We start from the raw sequence: 15,439 nt of genomic DNA, 5'->3' as shown, positions 1-15,439 counted from the left end.
GTTCCAAAACTTCACTCCCCTAATGGTTAGAAACCTTCGTCTAATTTCAAGTCTAAACTTCCTAATATCCAGTTTGTACCCATTCGTCCTCGTGCCTACATTAGAACTAAACTTAAATAATTCCTCTCCCTCCCTAACGTTAACGCCCCTGATATATTTATATAGAGCAAGCATATCCCCCCGCAGCCTTCTTTTGGCCAGGCTAAACAAGCCAAGCTCCTTGAGTCTCCTTTCATAAGGCAGGTTTTCCATTCCTCGGATCATCCTAGTAGCCCGTCTCTGGACCTGTTCCAGTTTGAATTCATCCTTCTTGAACACGGGACACCAGAACTGCACACAATATTCCAGATGGGGTCTCACCAGCGCCTTATATAACGGTACTAACACCTCCTTATCCCTGCTGGAAATATCTCGCCTAATGCATCCTAAAATCGCATTTGCTTTTTTAACAGCCGTATCACATTGGCGGCTCATAGTCATCCTGCTATCGACCAGTACCCCAAGGTCCTTCTCCTCCTCCATCGCTTCCAACTGATGCATCCCCAACGTATATCTAAAATTCTTATTATTAATCCCTAAGTGCATGACCTTGCACTTTTCACTATTGTATTTCATCCTATTACTCTTACTCCAGTTTACAAAGTGGTCCAGATCTTCCTGAATAGTATCCCTGTCCTTCTCCATGTTAGCAATACCCCCCAACTTTGTGTCATCTGCAAACTTTATTAGCACATTCCCGCTCTTTGTGCCAAGGTCAGTAATAAAAAGTTTAAATAAGATCGGTCCCAAAACCGATCCTTGAGGGACTCCACTAGTAACCTCCTTCCAGCCTGACAGTTCACCCTTCAATACGACCCGCTGGAGTCTCCCCTTTAATCAGTTCCTTATCCACCTTACAAATTTCATATTCATCCCCATCTTTTCTAATTTAACTAACAGTTCCCCATGCGGAACCGTGTCAAACGCCTTACTGAAATCGAGGTAAATTAGATCTACCGCATTTCCTTTATCTAAGTAATCCGTCACCTTCTCAAAGAAGGAGATCAGATTGGTTTGGCACGATCTACCTTTAGTAAATCCATGTTGCAATTCGTCCCAATTACCATTGACCTCTATGTCCTTGACTAATTTCTCCCTTAAAATTTTTTCCAAGACCTTACATACTACAGATGTCAAGCTAACAGGCCTATAATTACCCGGATCACTTTTATTCCCTTTCTTAAAAATAGGGACTACGTTAGCAATCCTCCAGTCGTACGGCACAACCCCCGAGTTTATCGATTGCTTAAAAATTCTCGCTAACGGGCTCGCAATTTCACGCGCCAGTTCCTTTAATATCCTCGGATGGAGATTGTCCGGGCCCTCCGATTTTGTCCCATCAAGCTGTTCAAGTTTGGCCTCTACCTCAGTTGCGGTAATATCCACCTCCATATCCACATTCCCACTTATCCTCCCTCCATCATCGCTAAACTCCTCACTAGTCTTATTATAAACTGAGGCAAAGTACTTATTTAGATATTGGGCCATGCCTAGGTTGTCCTTAACCTCCATTCCATCCTCAGTGTATAGCTGCCCCACTTCTTCTTTCTTTGTTTTCTTCTTATTTATGTGGCTGTAGAACCTTTTACTATTGGTTTTGATTCCCTTTGCAAGTTCCAGTTCAATGCGGCTTTTGGCCTTCCTCACTTTATCCCTACATGTTCTGACCTCACCAAGGTAGCTTCCCTTGCTAATCCCGCCTTTCTTCCACTCCCTGTAAGCTTTCTGCTTTCTCCTAATCCCCTCTCTGAGGTGCTTGCTCATCCAGCTTGGCCTACAACTCCTGCCCATGGTTTTTTTCCCCTTTCTTGGGATGCAGGCTTCCGACAATTTCTGCAGCTGCGACTTAAAGTAATTCCAGGCCTCCTCTTCATTTAAATCCGCAAGTTCCTCCGTCCAATCCACTTCCCTAACTAATTTCCTTAACTTTCTAAAATTAGCCCTCGAGAAATCGAAAACCCTAATCCGAGATCTACGTTTGTTTATCCTTCCATCTAGTTTGAACTGAATCAGCTCATGATCACTCAAACCAAGGTTATCCCCTACCACCATTTCTTCTACGAGGTCCTCACTGCTCACAAAAACCAAATCTAAAATGGCATCCCCTCTCGTAGGTACTTCAACTACTTGATGAAGAAATCCATCCGCTATCACATCCAGAAAAATCTGACCCCTATTATTCTTGCAAGCACTCGTCCTCCAGTCTATATCCGGGAAGTTGAAGTCTCCCATAATCACACATTTCCCCTTTGTGTTTACTTCATTAAAGACATTAAAGAGGTCTCTATCCATATCCAAATAAGAACCCGGCGGTCTATAGCACACCCCAAGCACTATCTCAGGGGAAGCTCTAGTTGCTTTTTTACCCAGTGTGATTTTTGCCCAGATAGACTCTGTCTTATCCATTCCATCGCTTCTTATTTCATTACAGTTAATCTCATCATTGATGTACAAGGCTACTCCACCACCTTTGCCTTTCTTCCTGTCTTTTCTAAACAGCACATAGCCTTCAATACCTGTATTCCAGTCATGAGTACTATTCCACCAGGTTTCTGTTATCCCTATAATATCCGGTTTCATTTCCTGCACCAGTAGCTCCAGTTCCTCCATCTTGTTACCTAGGCTCCTTGCATTAGTGTACAGACATTTTAATTTTTGGCGTTTAGCGTCAATGACATTCTTTCCCCCGTCGTGCACAGACCTTCTACCACCAGCATCACGCGTTAATCTGGTTTCTACTCCACTATTCCTCCTTGGATCAATTCTTTGGTCCGCAAGGGTATCCCCTCTCGAGTTGTTTACTTCCCTCTCCAGGTTATATGCCGGTGTGGAGATCTCCTGAACATCTCCCAACCATCTCCCCCAACTTCCTAGTTTAAAGCTCTCTTGATGAGGTCGGCGAGCCTCCATCCTAGAATTCTATTTCCTTCCTTACTTAGATGAAGTCCATCCTGAGCGAACAGTCGTCTGTCCGTAAACGCTTCCCAATGACCGTACATCCCAAAGCCCTCCTTGTAACACCAATACCTGAGCCATCTGTTGATCGCCATAATCTTGTCACTCCTTCGTCGCCCTGCCCTAGGAACTGGCAGAATCCCACTGAAGATCACCTGAGCCTCGATTTCTTTGAGCGTCTTCCCCAGTCTGGCATAATCCTCCTTGATACAGTCCAGCGAGTAACTAGCCGTATCATTCGTTCCCACATGAAGGACAATCAACGGATTCTTTCCCACTCCCGCTAGGATCCTATTCAGCCTCAGGTCCACATCCTGTATCTTAGCCCCTGGCAGACAGCACACCCTTCTGTTCTCCCGATCAGGTCTAGTTACAGGCCTGTCTATTCTTCTCAGTAAAGAGTCTCCAATCACGTAGACTTGCCTTTTCCTGGCGACAGTGTGATTCTCCGGTCTATCCCCCACACCAGCTTGCCACAAGTCCTCTCGATTTGTATTCGCCCTTACAATCCTCCTAGGGCTCATACTTGGTGCCGCCTCCATCGACTCCTCCCCTCCTTCTGGAGGACTAGCTGCTCGTCTCTTTTTCCTTGCCCTCTCTCCTTCAGCAGCCTGCTGTGCTCCATCTTCATTTTCCAACTCAGCAAACCTGTTCCTGAGTTCTATTTCTCCATCGCTGGCGTCTTTTCCTCTGCCTGGTTCTCCTAGTCACATGCTTCCACTGTCCACTTTCCTCACCCAGCAGCCCCTCCTCAGAGTTCTTTGGTCCTGCTTCTATCCGCTTGTCTGGGCTTGTCCCCTGCGCCTCATCATGTTGTGTTCCATCATCTGCTCAAACCCACTTCTAAACTCAGCCAGAGTTTCCACCTGCATCTCCAGTCCTCTTATCTTTTCTTCCAGCAGCTCTATCAGGCGGCACTTCATGCAGACAAAACTCATATGTCCCTTCATGCTTAATCGCTGTTCCAGAGGACATGCTGATGACCTGTTTGATAACAATCCAAAGCAGAGAGGACCAACACATGTTCATTTTCATGATCTGAGTCAGATCATGCCACCAGCTGAAGGTTTATTTTCTCTTTTGATGGTTCGGGTTCTGTAGTTTCCGCATCAGAGAGTTGCTCTTTTAAGACTTCTGAAAGCACGCTCCACACCTTGTCCCTCTCAAATGTTGGAAGGAACTTCAGATTCTTAAACCTTGAATCGAGTGCTGTAGCTATTTTTAGGAATCTCACATTGGTACTTTCTCTGCGTATTGTCAAATCTGCAGCGAAAGTGAACATGTGCTGGGTCATTGTCCAAGACTGCTATAATATGAAATATATGGCAGAATGTGGGTAAAACAAAACAGGAGACATACAATTCTCCCCCAAGGAGTTCAGTCACAAATGTAATTAATACTTTTTTTTTTTTAATGAGCATTATCAGCATGGAAGCATGTCCTCTGGAACGATGCCTGAAACATGAAGGGGCATACGAATGTTTAGCATATCTGGCACTTGAATACCTTGCAATGGCGGCTACAAAAGTGCCATGTGAATGCCTGTTCTCACTTTCTCACATTATAAATAAGAAGCAGGCAACAGTATCTCCCATAAATGTAATCAAACTTTTTTGTCTTCACAATTGGCTGAACAAGAAGTAGGACTGAGTGGACTTGTTCTAAAATTTTACATTGTTTTGGTTTTGAGTACAGTTATGTAACAAAAAAAACTACATCTGTAAGTTACTTTCACAATAAAGAGATTGCACCACAGTACTTGTATGAGGTGAATTGAAAAATACTATTTCTTTTGTTTATCATTTTTACAGTGCAAATATTTGTAATAAAAAATAATATAAAGTGAGCACTGTACACTTTGTATTCTGTGTTGTAATAGAAATCAATATATTTTTAAATGTAGAAAAACATCCAAAAATATTTAATCAATTTCAATTGGTATTCTATTGTTTAATAGGGCAATTAATCACAAATAATTTTTTAAATCTCAGTTAATTTTTTGAGTTAATTGTGTGAGTTAACTGTGATTAATCGACCACCCTAGTTATAATATATATGAGACCTTTAATTTAAAAGCTGTTTTGAATATAAGTTATCAGTAGAGTGAGGAGATAAGAGAAGACTTTTTCAAAGCCTCCCATGATTGGAAGTTAGTAGGCACTAGTAAATGCCACCATCTTCTAGTCTGATCCATTAAACTGTGTAATCTAGTTTGGCATCATAACACATACTCTTAGTCCTCTGTTGTAGGATGCAAGAAGAAGGGTGCGGATGCTGTAAATTATACCTGAGTCTGCCACAGCTTGTCTGTCTGGCTAGGCTTCTGCCAGTCCCATTGCTTCCTCACTTCATTGTTCAAAGACCTCCCTTTTGGTTTTACAAGTATTGTGTAAAGTGCAGGAGAAGGACATTATAATGGCTTGATTAGTCATTGAATTAACATTGTAAGTCAGCAGCTATTTGCATTTGGCTCTCAGCCTCCCAAAAGCACGCTCTACCTCTATTTTACACCTGCTGTACCTATTGACATCTCTCTGGGTATTTTTAATCTGAGAGTGGTTTCGTTAGGCATAACGAGTGTGAGGAGGCAGGACTACCCAGAATCACAGTGCAGATGGAGACATCATTAACATGAATATTGTTTGGTGGGACTAGGATTCCATTCTGCCCACTGTCAGAAGGTCCAGAGTTTTTGAAAATTCTCACACCATGCATTTTCCTTCCTATGATGGCCCACCAAAACCTGCCTTACCAACCTTTTTCTTCATGAATTCCTGGATTTGTTGGGAGCGGCTTGGGGGGAAAGGCTTCAGGACCAGATTGTACTTACATTCACATCTAATCTACCTAGGTATCCAGCAAACAGAGCTGTGTTGCCCAAGTGATAGATTTTGGCTGGGGTTGGGTTACAAATCACTTGAATGCGGGGGGGGAGGGGGGGAATGAAATGTTGTTGTTCTTATTGTATAAGTAAAGGGCAGTAGAACTGTACTTAGCCTGTGCTGATTGAGGACATCAAGAGAGAGGGTGGTGACAGGTGTTTTGCTTGATCATCTGCCTGAGTCACAAGTACTATTTGACCTGCCCTCCTCAACTGTTTAAAGACAAAGCTGATTAGGCTCCATGGATAGTTTTGTTTTGTTTTGTTAAGTGACCACTACAGCTGAAATCACTGATGATCATGTCTAAGTGCTTAGACCTGCAGTGGGACAGTATTTCTGTGGAAGAGATGGCCCAGACTGCACTAGCAGCGAGGTTCCTCCACTGAGAGCTCAGCTGAAATCACTGAGAGCTGGGTGGAACCTCGAGAGACCAACTCGCAGAGGTCACAGAGGCAGGTGGCAGCAGAAGGTGACAGTGCAAGGCCACTAGCAACAGAGCAATAGAGTGAACAGTGGTCAAAGTTAAAATGAAAAGACAAAAAACAATGCAACAATTTTTCCACTCAAAGGCCTTAAAAACTGACCAAGGTGAAGAACACATCAAGAACATATCAACATGTCATTTGAAGGTTCAAGTGGTGTATCTACATCCAACCAGCCCAAAGTACAAACACAGCTACCTACTGAAGAAACAGCGTCTCCAAAACCTAAAGGCAGTTCCCGATGTTTGTCGGTCAAAGTGTTCCCATTTATTGAAGTTACAAAAGATGGTTACTGGTGCACTTCTTGGAAAAAAGCTTGCGAAGAAGAAACACTTCCCAATGCTATAATTGGTAAAAGTGCAGGAGCTTGGTTTGTCAGACCGATCAGCAAAGCCAATGCTGACAAACTACATGAAAAGGCTGCAAAACACCATGCCTCTAGAGTGCATCAACATGCAGAAAGCCTTATAAGACCACTTTCAAAGCCAATTTTAGAAGCACTTAATGAGGCTGTTAAGAATGCTGGAGACACAACACAGTTAATGAGAACAAACATGGCTTTGGCATCCATTCTTTCTATTTAAGCAAGAGATACCACACACTACAAACTGAAGGCCAACGTTAAGTGCATTGTCACTTGTTCATCCTGAAGTTAAACACTGGTTCCGAACAAGACCATCAAATGCTCACTATCTTTCTGCAAGAAACTCAACTGACTGGTTAGAAGCATGCGGTACAACAGTGAAAGATTCAACAGTTGAAAAAGTGAAGAACTCTCTCACCACATTCAAAAAATTTGCATACGTGGCTGATGAATGCCTCGATGAAAATTGGCATCAAGTATTAAGTCATTGTGTATGTTATCTTGATGTCAGCGGTAGGCCAGTAGATGCATTTTCTAGATATTGAAGTTATAAAAGACACATTGGCTGCATCTGTGACAACCCACATCTTAGAAGAGTTAAATGCTTGTCAATTGGACCCCAAACAGATGGCTGCTTGTGCATTTGATAGAGTTGGAAACTTCCCTGGAAGATGTGGTGAAGTACAAGGTTTGCTCAGAGAAAAGTGTAACCCTAATCTCTCCTATACACACTACAGAGGTCATCTACTTCTACTAGTGCTAGTATGAGCTGCAGACTTCTCAAAAGACACTAAAAATAGCTATAAATTTAATGTCTTCATTATATTCTTTTTTCAGCAAGAGTCCAAAAAGACTGAATATCTTGGAAAATATAGAAGATACACTGGGACTGAAGTTCAAATTAGTCCAACCTGGAAAAACCCGCTGGCTTTCTCATGAACGATACTTGGCTGTTGTCTTGAAATTACTCCAGCCATTGTTACTGGCTTTGGAAAGTATCTACCAAGATGCGATGGATCTAAGGGTATGTCTACACTATGAGATGATTTCGATTTTACAGAAACCAGTTTTTTAAAACAGATTGTATAAAGTCGAGTGCATGCGGCCACACTAAGCACATTAATTCGGCGCTGTGTGTCCATCTACTGAGGCTAGTGTTGATTTCCGGAGCATTGCACTGTGGGTTTTTATCCCATAGCTATCCCATAGCTCCCGCAGTCTCCTCCGCCCATTGGAATTCTAGGTTGAGATCCCAATGCATGATGGGGCAAAAACAGTGTCATGGGTGATTCTGGGTAAATGTCATCACTCAATCCTTCCTCCGTGAAAGCAACAGCAGACAATCATTTTGCGCCCTTTTTCCCTGGATTGCCCTGGCAGACGCTATAGCATGGCAACCATGGAGCCCGTTTTGCCTTTTGTCACTGTCACCATATGTGTACTGGATGCTGCTGACAGGTGCAGCACTGCAGTGCTACACAGCAGCATTCATTTGCCTTTGCAAGGTAGCAGAGATGTTTACCATCCCTATTGCACCGTCTGCCACTGTAAATTGGCGATGTGATGATGGTTATCAGTCATTTTGCACCGTTTGCATTTGGAAATTGGCGATGATGGTTATCAATCCTTTTGTACTGTCTGCTGCTGTCATGGGTGCTCCTGGCTGGCCTCGCTGAGGTCGGCTGGGGGAACATGGACAAAAATGGGAATGACTCCCTGGGTCATTCCCTTCTTTATGTTTTGTCTAAAAATAGAGTCAGTCCTGCCTAGAATATGGGGCAAGTGTACTAGAGAACCAGAGAGCACAGCTGCTACGGGTCAGAGCCTCAAAGATCCCGCAGAAATGATGAGCTTCATGCCATTCTAGGGGATGCCCCTGCAACAACCCCACCCATTGCTTCCCTCATCTCCCAACTCTCCTGGACTACCATGGCAATGTCCCCCCATTTGTGTGATGAAGTAATAAAGAATGCAGGAATAAGAAACACTGAGCTTTTAGTGAGATAAAATGAGGGGGAGGCAGCAGCCAGCTGCTATGATAGTCCAGGCAGGACATTAAAGGGTGGTGGGGAGAGGAGCGCAGCCTCCAGCTGCTATGATAGTCCAGGGAGTACAGAAACTTCTTTAGACATGAAAAGTGGGGGGGGGGCTGATGGAGCTCAGCCTCCAGCTGCTATGATGAGGACAGTTACCAAGCCTTCTGTACCGTCTGCCGGGAATGACCGGGAGTCATTTCCATTTTTACCCAGGTGCCCCCGACCGACCTCACCGAGGCCACCCAGGAGCACTCACGGGCTGATGATAACGATGGATACCAGTCATTTTGCACCATCTGCCACCGGGAAGAGGATGCTGGTGTTCAGCGCTGCAGCACTTCGTCTACCAGCAGCATGCAGTAGATATAGGGTGACATTGAAAAAAGGTGAGAAACAATTTTTTTCCCTTTTCTTTTTGGGGGGAGAAGGTGTAAATTGAATACATACACCCTGAAACACCTGGGAAAATGTTTTTGATCCTTCAGGCACTGGGAGCTCAGCCAAGAATGCAAATGCTTTTCAGAAACTGCAGGGACTGCGGGATAGCTGGAGTCCTCAGTACCCCCTTCCTCCCTCCATGAGCGTCCACTTGATTCTTTGGCTTTCCATTACGCTTGTCAAGCAGCACTGTGCTGAGTCCCTGCTGTGGACTCTGTCTATCATAGCCTGGAGATTTTTTTCAAATGCTTTGTCATTTCGTCTTCTGTAACGGAGCTCTGATAGAACAGATTTGTCTCCCCATACAGTGATCAGATCCAGTATCTCCCGTACGGTCTGTGCTGGAGCTTTTTTTGGATTTACGACTGCATTGCCACCCATGCCATGCTGGGCAAACAGGAAATGAAATTCAAAAGTTCGCGGGGCTTTTCCTGTCTACCTGGCCAGAGCATCTGAGTTCAGATTGCTTTCCAGAGCGGTCACAATGGTGCACTGTGGGATACCGTCCGGAGGCCTAGACTGTCAAATTGTGGCCACACTATCCTTAATCCGACATGGCAATACCGATTTCAGCGCTACTTCCCTCGTCAGGGAGGAGTACAGAAATTGGTTTAAAGAGCCCTTTATATCGATATAAAGGGCTTCGTTGTGTGGACGAGTGCAGGGTTAAATTGGTTTAACGCTGCTAAATTCGGTTTAAACGCGTAGTGTAGACCAGGTCTAAGTAGTGAGGCTGGTGGATTACTTTTGCTACTACCTTCAGAGAAGACTATTGCCATTCTCTTTTTCTCTTGTCAGTCTACTGTTGAAACCACTTGGGTCATTAAACAATGCCATCCAGGCATCTGCTACAACAGTAGTAGATCTTTGTCCAGCAATGGAAGCTACATTTGGATCAATCAGAGTGCTATCTATTGAAAAAATACTAGAAGAAGCGAAGACTTCAGTCCAGAAGTTCACTAATGAAGGCATTTATGTTGAATCCTTAAGTGAAGAGGACAAGAAGTGTTTGTTAAGACAACTGAAAAAGTACACAGACTTGATTCTTTAAAATCTACACTAGCAACTTCTAGATTCTACTCAACCTCTACGTAGCTTTTACAGATCCCTGTCCTATAAAACACCAACAGTTGAGTGGAGTGAGGCACTACCAGTAATGGGGCTGTCATGTGCTCAGGACAGAATAGAGAATTTGAACACTGAGTGGAATATCATACGATGAATGAATGAAGATTTGACTTCAACATCTTTTTTATCATCACTAGTGGCTCGACCTGATCTTTGAGCTATGTTTCCTGGGATGAAAGAAGTAGGAATTCATCTCTTGCCTACTCCCAGTCACAACAGCTACAGCTGAGCACTCTTTTTCATTACTGAATAGAATTTTGTGTTTGGAAAGAAGTCGCCTTCTGCCAGATCAACTAAATGAAATGTGAAAGAACTAATGAGCATATCAATTGAAGGAATGGAAGTACCGGACACATGAGAAATCACCAAAGATGAACACATTGCATTCAAGAAGTTCATTAACGGAGTTGTGCAAAATTATAACAAGAAACCAAGAAGGAAGTAGACATAGTGCTTCATAGAAGGATTGGGTAGCCAACTTTAATTTGTGTGATGATTTTAAAACATGAGTTAAATCTAATAAAATGGTCATGAAACATTTTTCGGTTTTTACTATGGTGCCATACAGCCCACCTTCACCCTCACGGTCTCAACCTTCGTCAGCCCTGACCCTTCCCCCGCACCCGTAAATTCAAACACCCCTCTTTCCCCCCTCCATTTCAATTCCTGGGGAAAACCCTGGTCCCAGCATTAGCTTCAACAGAATAAAGCAGTAATTACTGCTGGCACTTGACATTGAAAACATGCAGACTCACTTGGCTGGGGCTACATCTGGCCCCAAAGCAGCACTTCAGCTGATTAACATCAACTTCAAGTCCCAGAATAGGCTACTTTAGAAGGGGTGGGGAGACATGTGACGGTTGCCACAAAACTTTATCTACTGCTGTTCTCAGTTTCTGAATCACTGCAGGAGGAACACTCTCTAGTGCCTTGACGCTGCTGCCTCAGAAGTCTTGTAACAGATTTTCAGAAAGCTTCAGCACAAATTGCTGTTGCTTCAGGGCCGGCTCCAGGAACCAGCTAAGGAAGCAGGAGCTTGGGGCGGCCGATATCAAGGGGCGGCGCTCTGGCCGCTACTAGGACGGCACATCCGGGTCTTCGGCGGCAATTTTGGGGCGAGTCCCTGTTGGAGTGAAGGACCTGCCCCCAAATTGCTGCCAAAGAGAGGAGCAGCGCGATTCGGCTTTTTTTTTTTTTTTTTTTTTTTTTTGCTTGGAGCGGCAGAAAACCTGGAGCTAGCCCTGTGTTGCTTGTACCAATAGGCTAGCATTAACAGACACTTTCAGGCAGCATACTGTTTCCTGGGGGGAACTGCTTGGAAGTTACTCCTCCTGGGGAACTGTCTGAAAAGCCATGAGGCTGAAGAAGCCATGATGTAAGCAGTCACAATAAAGCTGGAGTTTCTTTACCCTGCATCAGAGTAAAATCCTATATGGTAGGTAATCCAAACACAATGAAGCATAAAACACAGTGACAGAGCTATTCGAGGCCTAGACTACGGGAGAGACTGTTCAGACTTGCACTGTAAAGAGCAGCATACTGCTGTGAGTACACCATTTGTTTTACAAGACAAGGCTGATAACAGAAAATGGAAGGGCTGAAGCCTCCAGGGACATTAAACTTGCAATTCAGTGGTGCTGGAACAGGGAGAGCCTGGGGGCCATGGCCCTTTCCTGGCCCATCCACTTAACCAGGGTGGATCCCCCTAGGAAGAATGAAATGGTGGGATCAAGAAGGTGGGGGGCAGGGGAGATGAGTACAGCACTGATTTAAAAGGTGTAGCAGTCAGTTGCAATTTTGGAAATATTAGAGATTCATTGATAAGAGACTGGATAGCATGTGGGATTTGAGACTCACAAGTACGAGACCAGTTGCTATGGGAAGTTGCCTTAATTTGGGGGGAAAGCTTGGAGATATGCAGGGCTGCAGAGCTATCCAAAGAGAGGATCCAAACCCTGGAAGAGCAGTCAGCAGAAACGGTCCATGAAATACATAAGAAAGAAATCAAAATCCAATGCAACATAAGTAGATGACTAGGGTACAGACACATGCCAATAATGTGGTAGAAAACACACAAGACAGAAAGGAAAGTATCCAGTTTATGTGGAAAATACCATATCTGTGATAAATGTAATTATTTTGCAGCCAAGTGTTTGTCCAGAGGGAAGAAAAAGAAATCTAAAGTGTACACAGTAACCAAAGAGAGCAGCAGTGAGTGTGAGGACATTATGTGGGTTACCAAACAGATGGTAAACACATTGCAAAAAGACCCTAGTAAGCACCAGAAATAGTTGTATGCAGCCACATTACCTGGGAAGAAAGTCATATGATTTCAATTACATTGTGGTGCAAGTTGTAACATTATCCTGATCTGTCTGATAAACCCAGACATATGGTTGGAAGAGACTAACCATCTGTTAACAATGTACAACCATACCACATTAAAAGCCTGTGGGGAAATGTAAAAATTTTTAAAAATGCAAGGAACAAAAAGAAAAACTAGATTTTGTGGTCATAGATGATGAGACAACAGTACCATTTCTGGGCAACAAGGCTGCCTAAGCCATGAACCTGACAAAAATGGGAATGACTCCTCGAGTCAATCCCTCCTTTATAGTATCTAAAAATAGACTCAGTCCTGCCTAGAATATGGGGCAAGTGTACTAGAGAACCAGTGTATCAGAGAGCACAGCCGCTCCATGCCAGATCCTGCAGAAATGATGACCTGCATGCCATTCTAGGGGGTGCTCCTGCAACAACCCCACCCGTTGCTTCCCTCCTCCCCCAACCTTCCTGGGCTACCGTGGCAGTGTCCCCCCATTTGTGTGATGAAGTAATAAAGAATGCAGGAATGAGAAACACTAACTTGTTAGTGAGATAAAATGAGGGGGAGGCAGCTTCCAGCTGCTCTGATAGTCCAGGCAGGACATTAAGCAGTGTAGGGGAGAGGAGCCCAGCATCCCACTGCTATGATAGTCCAGGCAGTACAGAATCTTTTCTTTACACATGAAAGGGAGGGGCCTGATGGAGCTCAGCCCCAGTTGCTATGATGAGGAGGGTTACCAGTCGTTCTGTACCATCTACTGGGAATGACCAGGAATCATTCCTATTTTTACCCAGGCGCCCCTGGCTGGCCTCACCTGAGGCCAGCCAGGAGCACTCACGGGCTCATGACCAGGATGGCTATCAGTCCTACTGCACTGTACCGTCTGCCACTGGGGAGGGGAGAAGAGAGGATGCTACTGTTTACTGCTGCAGCACCGTGTCTACCAGCAGCATGCAGTATATATAGGGTGACATATAAAAAAGTCAAGAAACGATTTTTCCCCCTTTTCTATCACGGAGGGGGAGGGCTGGTAGATTGACGAGATAGACCCTGAACCACCCCGGACAATGTGTTTGACCCTACAGGCATTGGGAGCTCAGCCAAGAATGCAAATGATTTTCGGAGACTGCGGGGACTGTGGGATAGCTGGAGTCCTCGGTACCCCCTCCCTCCCTCCATGAGCATCCATTTGATTCTTTGGCTTTCCGTTACGCATGTCACGCAGCACTGTGCTGTGGACTCTGTATCATAGCCTGGAGATTTTTTTCAAATGCTTTGGCATTTCATCTTCTGTAACAGAGCTCTGATAGAACAGATTTGTCTCCCCATACAGCGAACAGATCCAGTATCTCCCGTACAGACCATGCTGGAGCTCTTTTTGGATTTGGGACTGCATCACCACCCGTGTTGATCAGAGCTCAACGCTGGACAAACAGGAAATGAAATTCAAAAGTTTGCGGGGCTTTTCCTGTCTACCTGGCCACTGCATCCGAGTTCAGATTGCTGTCCAGAGCGGTCACAGTGGAGCACTGTGGGATACCGCCTGGAGCCACTGTCGATTTGCGGCCACACTAACCCTAATCCAATATGGTAATACCGATTTTAGCGCTACTCCTCTTTTTGGGGAGGAGTACAGAAACCGATTTAAAGAGTCCTTTATATCAATATAAAGGCCTCTTTGTGTGGACGGGTACAGCGTTAAATCGGTTTAACGCTGCTAAAATCAGTTTAAACGTGTAGTGTAGACCAGGCCTGAGATAGTAAGGCAAAACCATAGGCACCTCAGAAAAATAAAAGAAACCTCTAAAGACAGTGTGGACAGCAAATGTCTTTGGGTTCTACAGCAGGAAAATTCTGAGCCAGACTTGTTAGAAGCAGACAACATCAGGGGCATACCAGAGGAAAGACAGAAGGAAGAGGGTATTTTGACAGACTCCAGTAACACCAGTCCTAGATACTGACATTGACCAGATGGGAGGAAGACATCATCAAGGAGGCACCAGTGAACTATACTGTACTAGAGTCTATGAATCTATGAATCTATGAAAGTGCCAGCAGACCGCATACTGTTTTCTGGGGGGAACTATTTGGAAATGACACCTCCTAGGGAACTGTCTCAGAAGCCATGAGGCTGAAGAAGCCATGTTGTAAGCTGCTATAATAAAGCTGGAGTTTGTTAATTAACCCGGTGTCAGAATGAGATCTTATAAGGCAGCTGATCCAGACACAATGAAGTATAAAACATTGCTGAGCCAGGAGTGAGGGATTAAATGCTCATCCTGCCCTCCATTTAAAAAAAAAATACTCTTAAAATTACACTACCTGGGGTCTAATGGGCAGTTCCTCAAGGGAACTTGTGGAAGTGTGACCTTTCTTCCCACAGTTCCCCTGGGCTCCCAGACCATCTTTCAGAATGTCTCAAATGACACCGCTTCGGTGAACTGTGCTAGGAACCGCAGGATCGATTCCTGGAGCACAATGCAATTGCAGTAGTGTAGTACAGAGCTAGTGTGGATGTGAGTAAAACTACACTTGGAATAGCATCACTAGTATAATTAAGTACTTACGCTGCAGCTATCCTTATGGTACTGCTTAAGTTGTCTAATGTAAACACAGTCACAATGAAAAGTATATTCTCCCATCTGTGGGAACATGAGTATTAATGTTAATTTGTTAATGGGGATTACCCATACGATGGACCCTTCAAAGAAGAACAGATTGCAAAATAGCTTTCTGAGCAAGGTGGTAATGATGCATTGTATTTATCTCTAAATCTGAATTCTTGTTTC

General features: G+C 44.3%; 1 protein-coding gene across 1 annotated transcript in view; it reads right to left on the bottom strand.

Annotated features, from left to right (window-relative positions):
- Window positions 1-15,439, bottom strand: part of LOC115644325 — a 64,172-nt gene that overhangs the window by 38,789 nt on the left and 9,944 nt on the right. The window contains exon 5 of the mRNA XM_030548519.1: window positions 15,218-15,292. Coding sequence (XP_030404379.1) covers window positions 15,218-15,292 — 75 coding nt within the window. The remainder of the gene's footprint in view (window positions 1-15,217; window positions 15,293-15,439) is intronic.

The sequence above is a fragment of the Gopherus evgoodei genome, chromosome 1 (genome assembly GCF_007399415.2).
Source record: "Gopherus evgoodei ecotype Sinaloan lineage chromosome 1, rGopEvg1_v1.p, whole genome shotgun sequence".
Lineage (NCBI taxonomy): Eukaryota > Metazoa > Chordata > Testudines > Testudinidae > Gopherus > Gopherus evgoodei.
This window is presented reverse-complemented; position numbering and strand designations above follow the sequence as displayed.